The following is a 20,534-nucleotide window of genomic DNA, read 5'->3' as shown; positions in this document are numbered from 1 at the left end:
ATGATTGCTGGATCCTGTGTGCATTGTTATGAAATATAAGCTTGGAGTTATTGCGACTGCTGAGATAATAAACACTCTGGTTGGGAACGTTTGTCAGAGTGGCTGCTTTTCCTTTGTTTTCATTCAGGTAAAGGCTTGGAGGTATTTGAATAGAAACTTAAGTTGATGTGTATGTTTATTGAAAAGTAATGCATTACCTTTTTGAATAACATTAAACTTAAGATCAAAAAGAGATAATTAATTCCATAAATCACCCTTCGTTAGTGACAAGCAACCTCTCTTCAACTTTGTTTTGTGGAATGTAAAAGGTTTCTGGACATTGTAGTTCCAGGAAACACTTAAAGGATTCCATTTGTCATTGTTTTGTTTTGTTCAGATAAACTTAAGCATGTGAGTCATTTAATTGAAAGCTACCAAAGCACGGGATTATTTAAAGGTGGTTTTATAAATTTAGAGAAAGAGCTAAACAGAATAAATATGAATTGAAGTAGGAGGCTTTAGTTGTTTAAAACTGGACTTAGAAGGACACTAACTGTATATCCAAAACTAATTAAAAAAAGCCCGAGAACAAAACAAATAACAAAAGCAAATCATCCCACTGGATGGGTAGATAATTTCAGAAGTCTGTTTACTTCTGGGTGAGTCCAAAATCTCTAGGTGTCTTCATTCCTGCTTCATTGTGTATCTAGAGAAGCTGCGTTCATCAGAGGACAAGGTGTCTAGTGGCTGTCTTAGTTGCGTATTGATCTAGTCTTTAGGCAAGTCAATGTTAGGTCTGAGGTCATGAAGCCTGATTTGGTAGGTGCAATCTGATTCTATTTGTCAGTATGATATGACTGGCCTTGTTTACATAGAATTTCAACTGGTAACTTTTACTTTTTTTTTTTTTAATGGTAAGTGGAGGAGAAAATAATTTCAGGAACTTGACTGCTTATGGTGGAGTTCCATACCAGGTCTAGCCTTTATCCCTATTATGTTTGTTTGGGTGGGTAAATAATCACTCTTCAATTCATACATAGAGCAGTAACAACAGGTCAATCTGAATTTGATTATATGAGTTCATCCTCAACACCTTTTGTTTTCAAATTCCTTTGACAGTTGCTTTCTCAAAAACAGGAAGTAACATGCAGCAATAGCTGAGAAATTAGTGACTGTTTTGAGTTTAGAGAGCTTCCCGTCAGAAGGCATGAAAAAAGGTTTTTTAAGGTTGTGTTAAGATCATTGCCACTCATCTTCTTAAAACAGCCTTGTTTAATACAATCAATATTGATAGAAACTGGAAATTCTTATGTATTTTCTTTTTAAAAAGCTGACTATTCTTGAAGCATCAGTTCTGGTATCAGACAATGAGTGGGTCACAGAACAATACCAAGATTCTTTGTACTGAATGTCTCTTGGAACCTGATCAAAAGCAGCTGATAACCTACCCAGAAAGGGTCTGAAGAGTTAATTGAATGGAGCTTTTGCTAAAAGAAGATAGTGTTTTGTGATATGTTAGAATGAATGTTGCATGCAAGACAAAGGCAATAAGAGCTTTGATTGTCTGCACCCTACTTGGTTTAATTTCAAGTGTTTAACAACAACATTTTCAATTGCTTCTCTAGTTGATCATAGCAACTAAGTGGGGAAATAAATTAGCTATCAGCACTTAAAGGCTGATAAACTTTTTCCTCTGAAAAAATGGTTAGAAGCAGGACACATTTAACTTACTAATAGAGTGAATTAAATATGCAGGAATTTTCTTTTTTATCAACCTCACATGTATTCTTTAAATGCTGTGAGAGATGAAATAATTGTTGGTGAAACTGGGGCTCTGTAGTATCATTGAAGTCTCAGATACGTTTCTACCCATTTCTTTTATGCAGAGTTTCAGTTTAGATTGTATCACAAATTCTCCCATAATTGAGGTCAATTCTGTAAAAGTAATTGCTAGATAAAGATGTTGGTGCATATGCTATGGAATGCAGATTTGAATGCACTGCAGTATTTGTTTCTTAGGAGTCTGTTTTTTTAAACTCTGTGTGTGTGTGGTTTTTTTCCTTTCTGTTTTTGTCCCAAAGGGCTAAAAAAAAAAAATCCTGGACATACAGAATTTATTTTGAAGGTGTCTGGCTGTTACAGGACACTAGTCTAATTTGGAACATGGAGAAGAGGCTGAGAAGAAACATTAATCTTTCTTCTAAAAATCTGGTCTGAAATTCTTTCTGATTTCTCTGAGATGTGGATTTCATCTGTTGTGGTTGAGTACAATATAATGCATTAGTGATGGGGAACATTGGGAGAAATTGTTCATGTGTAAATCATCTGCTTTGGTTCTCATTTAGGATTTTAGAAATAATTAAACCAAAATTAGTTTAGAGTTGCATATCATAAAACTGTACATTCTTCCAAGAATTGCATTAGATGTAGATTTCAAAATGCAAACATGTAATCACCATTGGTTCGATGGGAAAGCTCCTTCCTGCCACTGATAGATACTTTGACAGGGTATAGGAACTATGCTCTGACTCTGGAATCTTTAACAACTGGCTTTCATTATCCTACAGCACCATAGCTGAGCCCTTGCAGAGGAGCATACAGATCCTTCCCAGCACAGGGAGTCCAGCTGGATTCAGAATGCTTTTCCATGACTAATGTTCTCTTTTACATGGAAATGTTTCTCATCAGAACTGTATTTCTCTCCAAAACATTTCTTTGTTCAGGTGCCAGAATGATTAAATATTTAAAAAAGCTTCTGTCTTCATGTGTTCTTCCCCCAAAATATGAAGTTATATGTAATCCTGGAAAAGGCAAGAAAATGATAGGATAAAGAATATGAAGCATAAGACTGTGTGTGTTAAGTACAGCTGCCAGCTTGAAAACATGTGAAAACTACCTGAAGATAAAAGGAAATGGAGATGGTGTTTAAAGAAACATTATCTGTCAGCTTGATTGTCTTGTAAAGACAACCTTAATGATTGTGTATTACCTTGATGAGTTCTTTTATACCTGATAGGTATTTCAATTATAGCAGTAGCCTATAGTTAACAGTTCAAAACTAACTAAATAATGTATTGGAGAAATGTTTCAAGAAGTACTTTTTACTTCTGTTTTCTGGTAAATGTTCATAGTTCAAGTTTTATCCAGCACTCTCTGATACGAATTGGTTCAGGTATGATGGGAAAGATCAATATGCAAGAAAAGTTTATGGAGAATAAAGTTTATCCCAGTTAAGAATTTGTTTTGATAGAACAATATTGTCTCACCAGAGAAGCAACCAGGCTTAAAGTCATACTGAGTATGATAGAGGAGAAATAACTTATGTTACATGGTTTTCTTAACGTTAGAAAAGTTTAAGTGCTCGCTGCATCTGAGCTGTCTGTAAAATGTATGCCTGAAATTATTCGTAAGATTAGGGCAGAGATCTGCATAAAGCTTTGTTTCAATAATGTGTGTGGGAAAGAAAGCAAAATTTGAGGGTGCTAACTTTGTAAATTTTATTGCTCCTCTCACTGTTACTTTTTAAAATCTAGCTGATATTGGAGCAATAATATTTCCAGAGATGCTGTTTGCAGTTTGAATGCTGTTTTGGGTTAATATAAAAATACCCAATAATCCATGCATACAACCTCCAAAATAAAATACTGGGAAGTATATAATGTATTTGGTGGCTTCTCAGTACTGCTAGTTGTATATTTTTATTCATATTGTATTCATAACATTGCTCTTTAAAATAAATCGTAACTGCAGCTCTGATCCATGCTGAGCACCAACTGCTCAGATGGTAATTTCTCACTATATGTACAGCTTAGATGATTTGATTTACAAATGTAATTGCAGAAATAGCTGTAAGCTTGGGGTTTTTTTCAAATGAGAAAAAGATATATACCATCATCTTTCTCCTCACCTTTACTGGTATAATTTGACTTGTTTTAAAATCACTGGGAGAACAAAGACACACTAAAGTAATTCCTCTTATTAAGGAGACTTTCAGTTGTTAGACTTTGAGCTGCTTTGCCAACTTAGTATTTATGTTGCATATCTAAAGGTTATATCTTTGTTTCATACATTAATAAACACAAATAAGTCCTTTGGGGTTTTTGTGCCTGTTTAAATGTCAGTCATGCAGTTTTCTTGCCCTTGGGCACCATATTTACTTAAGAAACTCCCTGTATTTAGAAGCCTAGTTTTAGAAGACACTGAATATTAAGAATTTAGCTTTAGATGGCCAACATTAAACTTCAGTTCATTGTGGACCAGTTCTAGTCATTAACAGATGGTGCTTTTTATATCTGTGTTATAGGAAATTTTACTGGCATCATGGTACTATCAACTAGTGCTGATTGTAAATGTATATTCAAAGCTTTATACTCTGTTAAAATAAGTTTATTTTCAGGCAGTTGACTGGTTTAAATATGAGAACTTCGAGATTTGTCTGATGTTTAGAAAAAGCTGCTTACAGATGCTAACAATTTTTTATATATTGCAGTTGAGAAATTTTCCATTGAATTGCAAAGGTTGGTTTTCTTTCCAATTAGACACGCTACTTGAAATTCTTTTCCTTGTGTGTTTATTAAGACTGAGCTGCTTCTGAAAATAAGAACGACTAGAATATGTCTTTGTTTAAATGGACGCTCATGTTCCTTTGGGTTGAACTGACTAATAGTGTGTTGTTTTGGTTGCTTTTTTTGTCTGTACCATTATCCAATTCCTTGGATTCTTCTGTAGGATCTTTGGTTTGCAAGAGGAAGCCTTGGTTTTATTTCAATTACAACATGATTTTGCTGTTTTGCCAATTCTTGTTGTTCTTACTGATCTAAATTACATCTAATATTGAACCTTGTATGTGTTCATGTCTGATACAAACTTCAGAATCTGATCAAAAGGTACTGAAGGATGTGAGAATGTGTAACCCAAATCTTTAATAATGGTTGTGCATCTAACTCCAATTTACAAGGCTGGGTTATTTCTCGTTTACCAAGACACCTAGTAAACAAAACCTATGGTCATTTCTGTTCAGTTCTTCCTTTCCCTTCTGGCCTAATTCTAATTTCAGTGTGGTTAATAGGAGTAGGCTTTGAACCCCTCATCCCAGATTATCAGGGAGATAATCTACTTGGTTTGGAATTTAAGCATCAAAGTGTTAGCTCTGGAGACTAAGAAATTGTTCTTAAAATTTGGAGAATTCTTTTATTGAAATAAGTCCAGCTTAATGTTTAGCTGTTGGGTTTGCAAAATATGCAAAAGGAAAACTATGCATTTGCAAATTTGGAATGGATACATTATTCTGAACACTTCAATGTTTTCCTGATAGCAATTGAAAGAAAACCCCTCTAGATTTGAAGCAATATAAAGCCATATGTTTAATTTTTGCCTCTACTTCCTTTTGTCAGGAGTCTCTGGTTTATGCCAACAGAAACCTACAAGCAGTTCCAGGTGAAAAGGTTCTGAGACATAATAAGGAACAACGTGATCAACAAAATCGTCTGAAAGAAATAGATCATCAGCTGAAAGCCCTGGAGAGAAATCTTGTAAGTCTCCTATTTTTGTTGCATTTTCCCCCTTAGTTTGAAAAATTGGAGTTTATTGTTCCATATGTCTTAAAACTGAATTCTGCAACATTGTCAAAATGCCTGATATACAGGCAAAAGTCTCAACTAATTTTTCTTAGTCTGGGGAACATATTTTTCAGTCATAATGCATGTTTCTCATTAACACACTGTCTTTCAAAGTCAAAGAAATTATTCTCCTCTCTTCCTCCCCAGAGGGCAAAAGCATATGCAACCATACATAAATACATCCTAAAAGGATTTTTTTTTAGGGGTCATATAATTCAGTCATCTTTGAAGGACAGGTCTGATGTTCAGCCATCTCCAAGACAGTGTAAAAGGTTACTTGGGAAGACAAATGGCATTGCTCCGGATGTCCCCCCTTCTTTCTCTAGTTTTGTGTTGTAAGCATGATGTCATATATTATGGGATATCCCTCTGGTCAGCTGAGGTCAGCTGTCCCCGCTATGTCCCTTCCCAGTGCCTTGTGCAGCCCCAGCCTACTGGTGGGACAGTGTGAAGGGCAGGAAAGGCCTTCTGTGTAAGCAATGCTCAGCAGTAATGCAAACATGTCTGTGTTATCAACACTATTGTCAGCACAAATACAAAACAGCCCCATACCAGCTGCTGTGAAGAAAAATAACTCTGTCTTGACCAAAACCAGCACAGCAAGTCATCCCTGACCAGCCTGATTGCTGCTTTTGATGAAATGACTAGATCTGCTCTGTAAGCTGGAAGGGCTGCCACTCACTGGGAAGCAGGCTGGAGGAGTGGGCTGCAAGGAACTGTACAAAATCTTCAAGAACAAATGCAGAGTTCTGCATTGGAGAGGAATAACTCCCTCAAACAATTCAAGGTGAAGCCTGGCTGGCCAGGGGGCTGCCCTGCTAGAAAGGGTCTGGCATCACTGTGGACAAGAGACTACACATGCCCTGCAGTGATGAAGGTTAACAGCATACTTGGCTGTATCAACATGCGTATTGCCAATTGATTAAGGGAATTAATTACTCCCCTTTACCTGGTTCTCATTAGACTGGCTAGAGTATCACATCCAGTTTCGGGCTCCACAGTAATGAAAGGTGTCAACATGGCTGAGCAAGCTCAGCAGAGGGCTGCCAAGATAATTTGGGACTAAAGCACTTGACCTATGAGATTGAGGAGATTTTGATGAACCTGGAGAAGATATGGTGCAGGTGGATCTAACAGTACCTTTCCAGTACCAAACCAGACCTTACAGGGAAGCTGTAGTATCTTTACTGAGTTACATGGTAGGAGACCAAAGATAGTATTAATAAAATGAGGAGGATCCACCTGGATTTAACTACAAAATAAATACCTCTGAGGACAATTAAGAATGGGGAGAGGTTGCTTGGAGAGTCTTAGAAATTTGCATCCTTGAAAATTTTGCAGACCTGGCTGGACAAAGCCATAAGGCATTTGATCGGATCTCACAGCTGACCTTGCTTTAAGCAAGGACTTGGACAAGGCATCACCCTCCTCCCACCCTGGCCTGATGATTTGATTCCTTTCCCATAGAAGCAAAAAGAATTTATATACATTTCTCAGGTGGTAATCTTTTTATATTATCACTGCATTAAAGGAAAAATAGTAATTTTTCATTTTGCCATGCATTGTAGAAATTTTACTCTGTGCAGCTGATTTTCATGTTTTTCTTGTAATCATAAAAACATTAATATATTAATTTGTTCTATCAAACTGAAAATCCATGTAGTCTGCCTTTGGCTTGTGGAGGTTTTTATGCAGCAGTAAACTTACCTTCTTCAGTGACCAGAGTTAGGTAGGACAAATACTGTTCCAGTTATCTTACCACCCTCAGAAAGGGATCTCCAGTGTGGATCACATGCCTTGAGATTCAGATAGTGGCATATAACTGCAGTGGTATAATCTCCATTACAGGTAGCTCTGCTGCTAGAGTTAAAACTCCAGCTGCTATCTACGTAGGTAAGGTTTATCCTGGCAGTGCTGCATCTGCCAATTTGATTAGGCTTCTAGCAGGTTTAAAGCTAATCTGGATACAACTGCAAACAGTCCAGACTTCGGTTTGGGGGTGGGGGAGGCTAATTGACACATTTTTCCTGATGTTAGTTAATTTTACATATTTATGGAGTATGGGAACAAAGACTTCAGTCAAGGAGGCAGTGATTGCTTTAGAGGCTGTTTGCTTGTGTCTGTGTGTGACTACAGTAAGGCAGTAGTGTTGACAGCATCAAAACAATAGTAGAACTTCATTTTAACACACTGCTCTATTATATTAAACAATAAAAAGGTGGAAGGCGATTAGCTGGAGGAATTTTTTGTATTCAGTCTATTGAATAGGTTAATGGGTAACCAGATAAAATAACTCTGTGTATTGTCATCTTTTCCTAGTCATTGACCTTTATATCACTTTTTGCTACTACTGACCTTGTTCAGGAGACAAACAATCTGAGGAAATGCGTCTGGGAACTGTATGATAGTCTACAGCAGGCCTGGGAAATGCAATGGGCTGCTGACTCATTCCAGTGTTTTGCATATAAATGGATCCATTCCAAGTCTTGGATGGGTTATAGCAGTATGGTTTGGTATCACATTACGTGCAGACTCTTGCAACATACCACACATTTTTCCTTGGCTAGATTGTGTGTATTTAGAACTCTAAATAAGTAGACTGTAATGTTAATTTACAGTGTTTGTGAAAACAGAATGTGTCATCTGTACCAACATGCAATTCATGGCTACCACTGCTTTGTTCTATGCAGCACCTGGTAAAGCTTCTTTGGAGGGACATACTGGGGTGTTTTATCAGTGGCTGCTTGGTAAGCTTGACTCTGAGATCACAGCATATTGATACACAAATATTTGTGTAATAGGTCCTCTGTGAGATACTTTGTTTGCCAGTGTAAATAAGGAAGTAGTCAACTCTGAATGAAAGTAGGTTTTTCCTTCCATCACCAATGTGAAATGTACAGAAAATGTACACTTTTATTGTGTGAACAAAAAACAGACTTCAAAAATTCCTGCCTCTTTGTTTTCTTAGGTTCATGTCCTTGATACCATCTAATATTATTTCTGGAAAATACAGTAGTTAGAAGAAAAGATTGGACAAAACACCATGGTATCATTATCTGATGAGACATACATAATTGAATATTTTTTCTTATTTGGTGTGGGAATGTCTGCAAATCAGAACTCTTATGCAGTGTGGATTGGATGCCTTGTTTCTTTACCAAAGTAATATTTTGGCTGTCAATTCTGTAACAGTGTTAACAGCAAAACTGCTTTTTACCAGGAAATTGCATGACAAAAAGCTAAACTCAAGGCTTTGGCTGGGGGGGGTGAAGGGGTGGTACATAATTTAATTATTTCTGGAAATACTGTTTGTTATTCAATAGGTGGCAGTCTTCACTGCATGTCAGAGGAAGAGTGCCTAGGAGTGGTTCTAGGGGATATTCTGGTGAAAACTTCATTTCTGTGGTATAAAATCCAGGTTATGAGAGATTGTCTCTGACTTTTGTCAAGAGTCCAGGTGTGCAGCTTTTAATGTTCAGTTATTGTTCTAGCTTAATTACTTGGATTGTCTATTTAAAATTCTCATTGCATTTACATTTCTCCTTTATTCTTTTCTAACCCACTGTAATCTGCTGTACAAAATTGGAAATAAATTCTCTGCTTTGAATAGAGGAAGTGATTTTTTTTTTTTTTAGCAGTTAGTAATGTTATTTCTTATTGCATGGTCATACTGGGCTTTATAATTTTAAAATATAGTATTTTATCTATTTAATGTCTGATCAGTGACTTTAAAAAAGATTTAGAAAAATCCCTCAGATAAAAGCTTTTTGTTGCTTCTTTCATTTGTTTATTTTAGTTTCTTAGGTGAAAATTATGTGTAGCTTAACTAAGCAGAATTTAGCTGTGTGTTAGGGGCTGATGTACAGTAGGTATAAAGGTAATTGTATAATTTTTTTTGAATGCTATATTTCTTCCACTACTGCAAAATGAATTGTTCCAATGGATTCATATACCACTAGCTTTATTCTCTGACTTTCTCCTCAAGGGAGAGGAATACGTTAATCATATTTCTGGAGCAGGCTATTTAGAAGGTGCTAGTTTCTGAAATGTTGAAGTTTATGGATTCCTCCACTATACCTTACCTCATGTGTGCTCTAAGACTTCATGGTTTCAGCTATGTCTGGAAGCCAGCACAAAAAAAAAGGCTGAAAGATAAGCTTTTAACATATTTTACAATTGATATAGACCCCAGAAAATCTGCTAAGCGTTATGTTTAAAGTAATGAAACTAAGGGCTCTGGAATCTGAGGTCCTCCTTTATTTTGAAAAAATTGTCCTCAGTGAATTAATATACCAAAGAATGTATTGTATGCATTGTTGAAATGCATTGTGAAATTTCAATCCAACTGAAATGTATCTGTACCATGGTTTCTGGGCCCTTGCTGGATTTCTTTTAGGTTTGACCTTAGTTCACTTGTTCTTCATTTGAAACCATGGCTGACTCTCTCCACATTCTTTCATCTTTCAGTTTCCTGGAAACCATTGGGCTTATCTTTGTTTTGTGAATTGCATTGTTAACTGCTGCTTCAAAAAAAAAAAAGAAAAAAAAAGTTCAGCTGCCAAATGCGTGTTGCTGAGCATTAATGAAAAGAATTTTAGATAGAAAGAATAATAAATGTAGTTATTTTTCACTTGTGGCTTCTACTAGTTGTCTGTTTGTGATAATCTGGTCGCCTGTTTGATGTGCTGAATTTCTTTGTGGCAGTAGGTTTAAATGCACATCCTAGGAAGCTGTTAAGTGAGTTTCACCTTTGCTGGCTATGTGGGTGTTTTTTTTCAAATGTCTTATGCTGAAAACAGATTCTTTCCTGTCAAAATCTAGGCATACATGCCTGTTCTTTGGATTTTGGTTAAGTGTATAGATTAAAAAGTATTTCAAATGCAAATTAAATATATATGCATATAATTGTATGCATGCATGCACATATGTATAAATAGTGTTACCTCTGAGCATGACTGAGATACTGATACCTACTCTAAAAAAAATGTCTGCTTACTTGCACTAAGTAGTTCTAAAACACAAGCTAAATCTTGTTTGCCTACTCTTAGCTAGAAACTCATCGTCAGATGTCCATACTACTTTAGGAATTATTTTTTTCACAAGTTTATGCAGTTTGTTGGCCAAATACATTATGTGATTTTAAATTATTGATGTATTTTTTTAATATAAAATAATATGAAAGTACACGTTCTGTTATCTGAATCACTGAACTTGGCAGTAAGGTGACCAATTGGTGTGGAGGGTGCAGAACAAAAATAGCAAAGTAGTAAATGTATAAATGCTATTAAGAGCTTTGATTACCTGCGCGATCTTACTCCAAAAGACACGTTTCTTATATTCTTGATGCAGAATAATGCATATCTGTGAGGAAGGAAACTGCAGGATAAAATTAATTACTGTTTAGTGCTAGAGAAAGTCTCACAAACCGTTCCAGGGTTTACCCTGCATCAGAATGATGAGGAAGTTCATTGTTACGCATAATCTTATTCTAGCTTTTTCCCTGAAACTGATTGAATTCAATGCACCTGATCCTGAGTCCAGAAAGGGGAAATTGTTCCTGACTTCTACCATAATTCCTTCCTCCTGCTTTAAAGGGAAGAAGAGAGCAAGTCCTGCCATGTATTTGGAGAATAATTTGTCAGCTAGACAATCCTGTAATAAGTTTTTCAGTCACAATGTCTGCAGAAATTAATTACTAATACTTTTCAGTACAGCAACATAAGCATATTTTTGATTACTTTGTGCATTGTTAGTCTTTCTAGGTTCTTCTGATATCTGCTGAGTAACATATAGATAGCAAACATCTTTATTTTAGTTCTCATTCTATCCTGTGCTGGCTGGTTTCTGAATAAGCATATGCTTATCCATAAATGCAGAATTGTTTAATAAACCTTTTCCTAACATGTATCTCATGTATCTCATTGCACCAAATAAAGGGGAGAAGGACAGCTATCTAAATAAGGTTGAGATGTTCTACTTTGTGTATTAGGACCTGGTAGGTACTTTCTGAAGGAACAAAGTTGCTTGCCAGGTTGTTTCCAGGCTTCATAGAGATCTTGTTTATCCAAGTTCTACAAATTTTTTTTCTCATTATGTGACTGAACAAAGTAGTTTCAGAATAAAATGTGGCAGCTTTTCCATTGGGAGAAAATATTAGTGTGAAAGTCTTATTTTCTTCATTTAACATAGATACATGAAAACAATACGATTCATAGCAGATTCATAAAATTTAAATATTTCAGTTATATGAGTGAAATAAATTTCCTTATTTTTGGGGTTTTTTCAGAGTACTGTGGACAAGAATGAAACAATTGATAAAAGTATTTGTAATAATGTGAAAGCAATAAATTGCATCAGGACTTAAATTATTTTCAATTCAGTATTTTAAAATATTATTTTAAAGACTAAATTATATTAAAATTGTAATCACTTTAAATTGTAATGATTATTCTAGTTTATATGGAAAATTCAGATAATATTTCTGTAGATGCTGATATAGTTAAACTATATCCATATGATAGTAAGTTATGTTGCCAGCTTGTATTGTATTAGTTATGCATCAAAATTGTGTAGGAGAAAACATTGCTGGAATTTGATGCTTGCAGTGACAACAGTTTTAAACATTCTAGATAAGAATGACCCAATTCTTTGTTAATTGAATGTCCTGATCCTCCTTCTCTTCAAATGTAGCGTTTCCAGTTAAAACAATGACTCTGGTGATTGTTTTTTTAATCTCTCCTCCCCACACCTGTATCTGTTCTTCTCTTTCCCAATGTCTTCTATATGGTCTCATTTTCTTTTGTAGAACTGCTTTCTTAGCTTTTTTTCTCCTACATACTGTGGTGTTTCCCATCCTAAAAAACCCTCAAACCATCTTTGACTACCCACTGTTACCTAAATTCATGTGGTGCTATTTATAGTCATTGTTTGATCTTCTTCAGTTTTGTAGCTCTTAGCATGATTCAAATTTAACTGTAACAGCATTGCTTTCGTAATTGTCTTTATAAATGGCATTTGACACCATCAGACTGACTCATATTGGAACTATGTTTTGTCTGAGTTGATGACAGAATTCATGAAAACTGAGGAGCTTCTCTGCTTTTGTATTACTCTCTCAGTAAATCCTTTCTCACACTCTCTGGCCTCAGCAGATGTGATGTAACAATGTTCCTGTATTTGCTTATTACCTTTTTACTATGCCATCCATTTATCTGCCCCCTGCCTCTCCCACTGCCGTGTCTAAACCAGGCCGCATATATCCACTTGCAAGGCCCTTTTCTATTCCTTTTTAACACCTCTTTCCTCAACCTGGCATCTTTATTTCATGATTGAGATAAATATTTGGTTTCAAAGCAGGACAGTGGCCTTCATCACCCAGTTGTTGTGTTTTCAAACTATTGCATATTACTCTGCTTCTGTCATGCCTAAAGCCTTTTCAAAACAATTTTCAGTGATGTGATGAGTATTGTAGTTCTGATTTAAGACAATCAAGTGTATTGATCAGTGTTTCCCTGGTACTGGACTACCCGTGTATATGTAACTTTTGTCTGGATATACTTACAGGTTTGTTTGGGCCTTGCTTTTTTCTTTTCTCTTCCTGTGTTTGTACAACATCTAACATCACAGTTTAATGCAATGTCTATGGTTTCTCGCTGCTGTGGTACTAAAATAACAATTAATTAGGGGAAGGGTATGTTTCTACTCTGCCCTGAGATGCCTCATTCAAAACGAGAGAAGAAAAACAAGAGAGCTGCTGTGGAGGAAACCTTCTGCAACATGTACTTAGGTGTAGGTTATCCTTTATGGGTGAGCATTAACGTCTTGATCTTTTGTGAAATAAAATATAGGTGCGTCTTTCCATCATGGGATTGATGATTATATAATCTGGAGATTGTGATAAATGTCAACATAGAATATTTTTGTCTGTAAATTTCTTACACACGTGTGTGTCTATATCTGCATGTACAAACAGTGTGCTAGAGCTTTAATCTTTCTTGAGACACCTGTTTGTTAGGCCAGGATGGATGTGTGATCAAACAGCATCTCTAAAAGTGGAGGGTGGAAAGCACAGGGTGCTGATGCTCTCGTGAACTACATCAAAGTATTTGACAGCCACGTGGGATCTTAAGCCAGAAACGTATAAAATGTCCTAGTAGGGTGTGACTTTTATAATAAATATTTATAATATTGGTGTTGACTTTTCACATATATCAGTTTATGCTATATAATCCTTTATTTATATTCACCTAGAAAAGGCAATAATATTAAAGAAAAAAAGCTATTTTTGCTATGATTCCAAAGTGTACACAAATTCAGTCAAATCTATAACTAAAATGGATATTGCGATTAGTATATTAACACAGACTGATGTCATACTGTGATAAATCTGATAATCAGAGGTTTACAACAAAGCTTAGTTGAAAGCTAGAAGTATTTCTGATGGATTTTTGGCTTCTAGAAACAGTTTCCTGAGGTGACAACAGCAGTATTTCTAGCATGAATGCAGTAACTTTCTTTTCAGAAACACCATAATCCTGTTTACAGAGTCAAACAAAATTGGTTTGAGAAAAGCTTTGAAAGTTTTGTCTCATTGATCCAATAGTCTAATTACACACAGTGTACTCCTTATGCTGCACAGTGCAGGCCAGTAAGGCGGGATGTTAATTTTACAGAAAATCTTAATGTAAAATATTCCCTCTTGTTAGAATCTGAAGATTTGAGGGCATATAAACTTTTGATGGAAAAATTACGTAGGTACCTAGTACTCTGCTACTGAGTATTCGTACTTGTTGCCAGTTTGGCAGAGTTGGGTATCTCGTGGCCTATCTCATGTCTAAATCTGTTTTTTAGTGCCCAGACTGACTACTTCTTTGTGTATGAGCTCTGTTTGCTAGATGTGCTCAGAGCATGCCAGTACACCCAAGCAGATAAAAGTACAAAGCATGTACCCAGTCACGATAAAGCTTATGTCTGTTTTATTTCAGAAACACAACCTGGGAAGTTTGCATCTGTCTTGGAGTACTCCTCCACTTTCTTCAACCTTAAAAGTTTCATTTCAGTCTCTATTTTCCTTCATGAAGAATGATGATATTTTCGTAATATTTTCATTATTTTCCTTCGTGATGAATTAAGATTTTCATCCAGGAATACAAAAGTAAGCGCAAACCCAGCTTAAATTATAAGGAACATGTTTCCCTAGCCCAATGATGGACAGGATGCTCCTCTGGAAGAAAAGATGATAACATTCTGAGCACTGTTTGTTCAGATTTTGATTATCTCATGCGAAATGCATAAACAGATTATTGTGTGGGGACTAGGACTTCCTTTTTGCAGATGGCAGTCTCATTGTTTAGCTAGATTAATGGTTCCTCACACCATGAATTTTGTTTTTCCTAGTGCTTTGTTTCAGGGATGTAGTGAAGAGAATTTTTATTGACTTGCCTAATATCCTTGTCATCAAGATCTCCCCTCATAGAAAGGGGAAGTAGGTTGAAACTTAGAAAACTCACTTTCTAGGCATGTACTTCTGTAACTATGAAGGCCAGGTATAATTGTCACCACACAAACTGATTGCGTGTACCTAAGAGGCTTGGCCACATACTTTGTGATAAATCCTAATCTTTAACACAGTCGTCTGATTCTGGAAGAAGCAGTTTTGTAGGTTATGTGGCTATGTTTTTCTGCTGTCTGATTTAGTGTTAGGCTTGATTTCCCCTTTATCACATTATTCATTTTGGCACTGTTCTGCTTGCATATACTGAGAAATGTACATAGGTACATGATCTTGCATGATCGTGAATGTTCTTTACAAGTTTTCACTTTTGCAGGACTAGTATATGGAGATACACTTACTAAATTGTGTTGCCTGCAATTTCACCTGTTCAGATAGTATCTAAAAAAGAAGGCAGTTGTAAGTTGACATTGGAAAACTGAAGATACTGACCGGACTTTGTATGAAATATTTTCCTCTACTTAAAGTGACCCATTTTTATGTTTCTACTCTGTCAATCAATTTTAGGAGAGAATATGTTTATTTGTGTTCCTTCCATAGAAGAAGTCCTGCACTTTTAAATTATTTCTTCAAGAGTACTTGCACTGTATCTGCACAGGCTCTTTTTCTCTCCCCTGCTCTGCCCCTACCCCCCACCCCTCCCCTTTATAATTTAAGAAGTAACGCAAATAACACAGTTCTTCCCAAATGCAAAAAGCAGTCAAAATTAAACACACCTCCATACTAAGGAACTCCCTTCACATGACTTCTGTGACTGTGCTTTTTTGAGCACCTCCACATTTTTCATGGGTTGCCTTAATTTTCTGACATGCATGGGGCTTGCTATCCCTTTTGTGGCATCTAGTCATTGTTCATACCTTGATCATGTAGTCTTTCCTGCCTGGGCTATTGATAGTCTTTGGTTAGAAGGTGTGTATTTTTCTTTTAAATGAATTAATCTTCTCTAATATCTTATTGCAAAGAGGTGTATTTATACTAATGTACATAGATATATTGAACACAAAACAGTATTCATTGCTAAGAAAAGTATTTAAATGTTCTGTAGAGTTTCATTTTCTGGCGTGTTTGTGGGGAAGAAAAGATTAAAACTGGATAACTGCTTATACAAACATGTACATATGGTTGCAGCAGACCTCCTTTCTTCCTAGCTGCTTTTCTTTCTGTAAATCAAAGCTTTCCTTCAAAGAAAATTCAAGGAAGAGTGGTGTCTCTCAGCAGGGAGTCTTCATTCTACAGGAAACAAACATTTTGTGCCTGTCCTCTGCTATTGGCTTAAGTGAAACAGAAATTTCTTAAGAGACTGCTGGAAGCTCCTGGTTTGTAAGGAGCCATCTACAGGACATTGGTCTTTGTGTTGGGGCCATGTGTACGACCTTCTCCGTTCCATAGAATCTCTGTATTGAAGGACATCTTGCTGATGCAGGCTTTTGCAGTTAGTACTCTTTCTAATAAAAAACCTCCAAAGATTCATATATAAGAAGGTTTGCACATAAATATAGCATATTTTGAAAGTTTTTTAAATTTGTAATGTATTTAACAGCCATAGCTGTGTAATTGGGAAAGTAGAGTTGTTTATTGCTAGAAATGTCACTTGTATGCAGTATCTTGTACTAATTTTTTGTTTAAGATAATTGAGGAAATAAAATCCGATGTAGATACTAGCAAGTGGTTTTATTACTCATATTTTTAGGGATAGAGCTAGAAAGCAGTAATGAGGAAAGTGCATTCAAAGTGATAACATTGAACAGCAAAGAATTTTTAGTGTAATAAAGCAGCAAAGGAACAGCAACTTTCTGGTTTCGAATACAATTTCAAGTATGGTGTGATAATGGATTCAGCGTACGTTCTCAGAAAGGCGTGTCTTTAACATGAACCTATAAACCAATACTAATAAATTGGAATTATGTGAATTTAAGAAATGGCAAACCTAAGTCTTATATGGAATGTAGATAGCATGGAGTGGTTTCTGGAGAAATATTAGAAATAATTATGCATGTATTAAACTCTTTATGAATGATAGACATAGAGTGTAAACTAAATAGATCAGGAGCATAGATATGAGGTGTGGGGAGGAATAAATTGGCTGTTGTGAATTCATGCAAACAGTCATAGTGTTAACAAATACCTGTCCACTTGTAAGAAAACTTGAATTCTCAGTGTCCAAAATTATTGTCTGAATGACTTTGATAACTTTGATAGCTGGTTTATTCTCTGTTTCACTGCAAAGTTACTTTCAGTGACCATCTAGTTTCTAAAAGTGAAACAGCATTGCCTTGTGAAAAAGTTGTTTTTCATGAATGGAAACACCTATCAAATTTTTCAATTGGAGGATGAGCAGGGAGGATCGGTGCCCTGTGATTTAATTTTTTAGTGTAAGTTCCATTACAGAAATGGCCATTGAACTTTTATTTATATTCTTTATTTTTTAATTACCCACACTAACTTATCTGACAGTTGGGGTTTTTTTAAACCTTTGTAATAGAATATTTCTAGTTTGTTTATGAAACTTTGGCACTCAGACATTTAAGGTGCAATATGTTAAAACTATGCCTTATTTTGTTAGCTTTGGAAACTATCATCAGAAAAGTCAGCTTCGAATTTGGATTCCTTACGTTAATGACATATTTTTATTTGCATAAAAAATAACAGTAGATGAATTAGGTTGAATTTGTTCTATTGTTACACTCTATAGAAATTGCTACTTCTTTTAGTGCAAGTGTTGCTTAATAAGAGGATGTTCTTAGTAGGAAAAGTAATATCTGTGTCTTGCTTACTTTAATACCAGGGGTTCACAACAGCATTTAGCTACAGAGAGAAGTGAGTGAGCAAATCTTTTAATTAACCTCCACGATTATACATCATGCCCTCTTCATTAAATAGATCTAACAGGGAGAAAAGCCAGTTGTTTCTAATAATTTTCTAGTGCTTTTGTGGTTTGTATACTTCAGTGTTCTGAAGGTCGGATAGAACTACCAGACCATAAAATCCAGCCAGCGAGAGATCTGGAACTAAGAGAGCTCAAGGATTTATTAAGTGATGTGAAACTCTATTGTTTTGTGCATGTGTTACATAATTGCTGTCAATGCAAGGCTGTTAAAATTCCCTGCTAGTAATAACACGAATACCGTTTTATAGCTGCAAGAGGAGATAAAAGAAGTTTCTTAGTCAGCACTTCAACAATATCACAGCACATGTCAGTTTTATTATTCTGGGGCCTTCAGTTTTGGCAGATGCTCTCCATTCTGGCTGTGGTGTGGTAATTACCATATAAATTAAGCAGTGAAATAAGCTGAGTGCAGCCTTATCCCTGCTGCCTGTAACCAGGTTGCAAGTACTGCAGTGTGAAACAGGCATAATTCAGGCTGATTATATTTAGAAGGCCACATTTTGAAATGCTGGGCCTTTATCTCTATTCAAGTCAATTTAAAAAGTAAATTGAAGCTGTTTAGTTGCTGTGCAAACAGAAGGATCATTCTTTCTCCACAAGGTACTCTCCATAATAGCATTCCAGGAATTAGTTTAATCCATCCAGGTTTGATTCATAGTCACTAATTATATTTCATCATACATTCTAATGCTTCAAATTATATGTGTCCTTACTTTAATGAGTTGTAACTAGTCCTTAAATTGGGAGCTTTGCATTTTTCTTTTATATCTAACAGGCTTTACTTTGGATTTTATGGGATTAAATTACTATGGAAAGTCTAGGAAAGTGAGCTGAAATGAACGGATTTGTTTTCTTTTGATTTGTGTGGTTTTTTTCCCCTAATTCAGTTAATTCTGCTCATTTGGGAAGCCTTGGAAATTTTTTAATCAAGAGCCTAAAGGCAAATTCCTCAGATGATAGAGATAAACTAGAAATTTTCCTCCATGTGAGGAAGTAACTGCATGTGTCAAAAGTGGGCAAATTAAAAGCGATGTAAGCATCTGATACTTTTTTAAATCAGAAAAATTTTGTTGGAAGACAAAAGCTTCACCAAAAAAAATGTAGTTTTTTATTTCTTTTTCTTTCCTGGCATTGCATTACAGAAGTCAAAGCATTTTAGAGAACTGGATATGTTAGGAACTCAAAGGAACATGGCCAGTGTCTCGGTGAGCTAGTGACAAAGCTGATGATACAACTGTAATCTTCTGATTTAAATTCTTTTAAATTTAGTGGCATGGAAAGAGCTAGAGCAGGAACTCATACCATAAAGGTCAGGCTACAGTTAATTATCTTTTGATTTACTAGACTACTTTATTATAGATAAAATGTGATTCTGAAAAACTGCTGCATCTCTTAATAAGATGGAAAGTAAAAGTAGGGATTTTGATTCTTGTGCTTTTCACCTCAGAGGGATAAATTACAAGATATTATTTGACATGATTACATTTATAAAAATTATATCTATTACATTGAAGCTATAATGAAATTAGAGTTCCCCATTTTCTCAATTTTCAAGGTAGTTTTGGAATAAACTCCTTTTATTTTATTAGTTTGGAGATTTTCTTCAGGTAGTGTTGGGATTTACTTTACTACTCTTGATGTGAACCTGGCATTCTAAACAGTGAAACTAAATTTAAATAATTAGATTTTTTAAGCTTTAAATGTCAGCATTATGTTTAACTATGGTAGAAAGAAACACCAATGCCAGCACTAATTCCAGTTCAGCCAATTTTATTATCACTACTTAAATTCCTCTTTAGTATGAGCTATTTCTTTTTCTGCCAGTTGTATGTTGTTTGGTTAGGGTTTTTTTTTTTTTTTCTCTCTCTCTTCTCTCCCTTATCTCTCTCCTTCAAAAGTTGACTGACTCATTTTTATAACTGACAATTTAGGTAGCTTCATAGAACACTTCAGTTACCTTTGAAGGTAACAAAGGTGCTACATAAACCATTACTTGAATAGCTTGATTTTTAATTGTTAAGTATTTGAATTGCTAAATACTAGGGTAAATTTTGTAAGCATATTGAATACATTTTGATATAGTTAAACAAGGAGAAGGGTCATCTCCAGTCTACCAGGCAGATAGTACATGATATTAAATGACCTTTTTGGTGTTGGAGAATCCTATCTTTTTCTCATACAAACAATGAATTGGTGTTGAGAATATGGGAAGGGAAGACTTGGGTTAACCATTAGAGATGTGTTACAATTAGTTTGATGCAGTGTTTTTTTTGCTTCACAAGCAAATACATAAAACAAAACAACTCCAAGCTACTAATTACATTACACTACTTGACTTATTATCTGGATTTTTGCCAGGTAGAAAATGATTAGTCTAAGTCTTACTTGTACTTTCACAGTTGACCTCCCCGTAATCCCATGGAGGAGGAAAAAAAACCCCAACCCCAACCTAAAAAACATGGGAATTAATTTTTCGTGGGGAAAAATGTGTTTGAGTATTGGCAAACTTAATATAGCTTGTGGGAAAATCATGTTCCAC

At 35.5% G+C, this 20,534-nt stretch overlaps 1 protein-coding gene across 1 annotated transcript in view; it reads left to right on the top strand.

The window, feature by feature from the left end:
* The window catches only part of FSIP1 (fibrous sheath interacting protein 1), a gene marked incomplete at both ends in the record, with an annotated part of 71,272 nt that overhangs the window by 19,666 nt on the left and 31,072 nt on the right, over positions 1 to 20,534 (top strand). The window contains one exon of the mRNA XM_084264209.1: positions 5,373 to 5,510. Within this exon, the coding sequence (XP_084120335.1) occupies positions 5,373 to 5,510 (138 nt within the window). The remainder of the gene's footprint in view (positions 1 to 5,372; positions 5,511 to 20,534) is intronic.

The sequence above is a fragment of the Gallinula chloropus genome, assembly GCF_964237585.1.
Source record: "Gallinula chloropus genome assembly, chromosome: 4".
NCBI lineage: Eukaryota > Metazoa > Chordata > Aves > Gruiformes > Rallidae > Gallinula > Gallinula chloropus.
The sequence above is the reverse complement of the archived record's forward strand: the minus strand, read 5'-3'. Positions and strand labels throughout refer to the sequence as shown.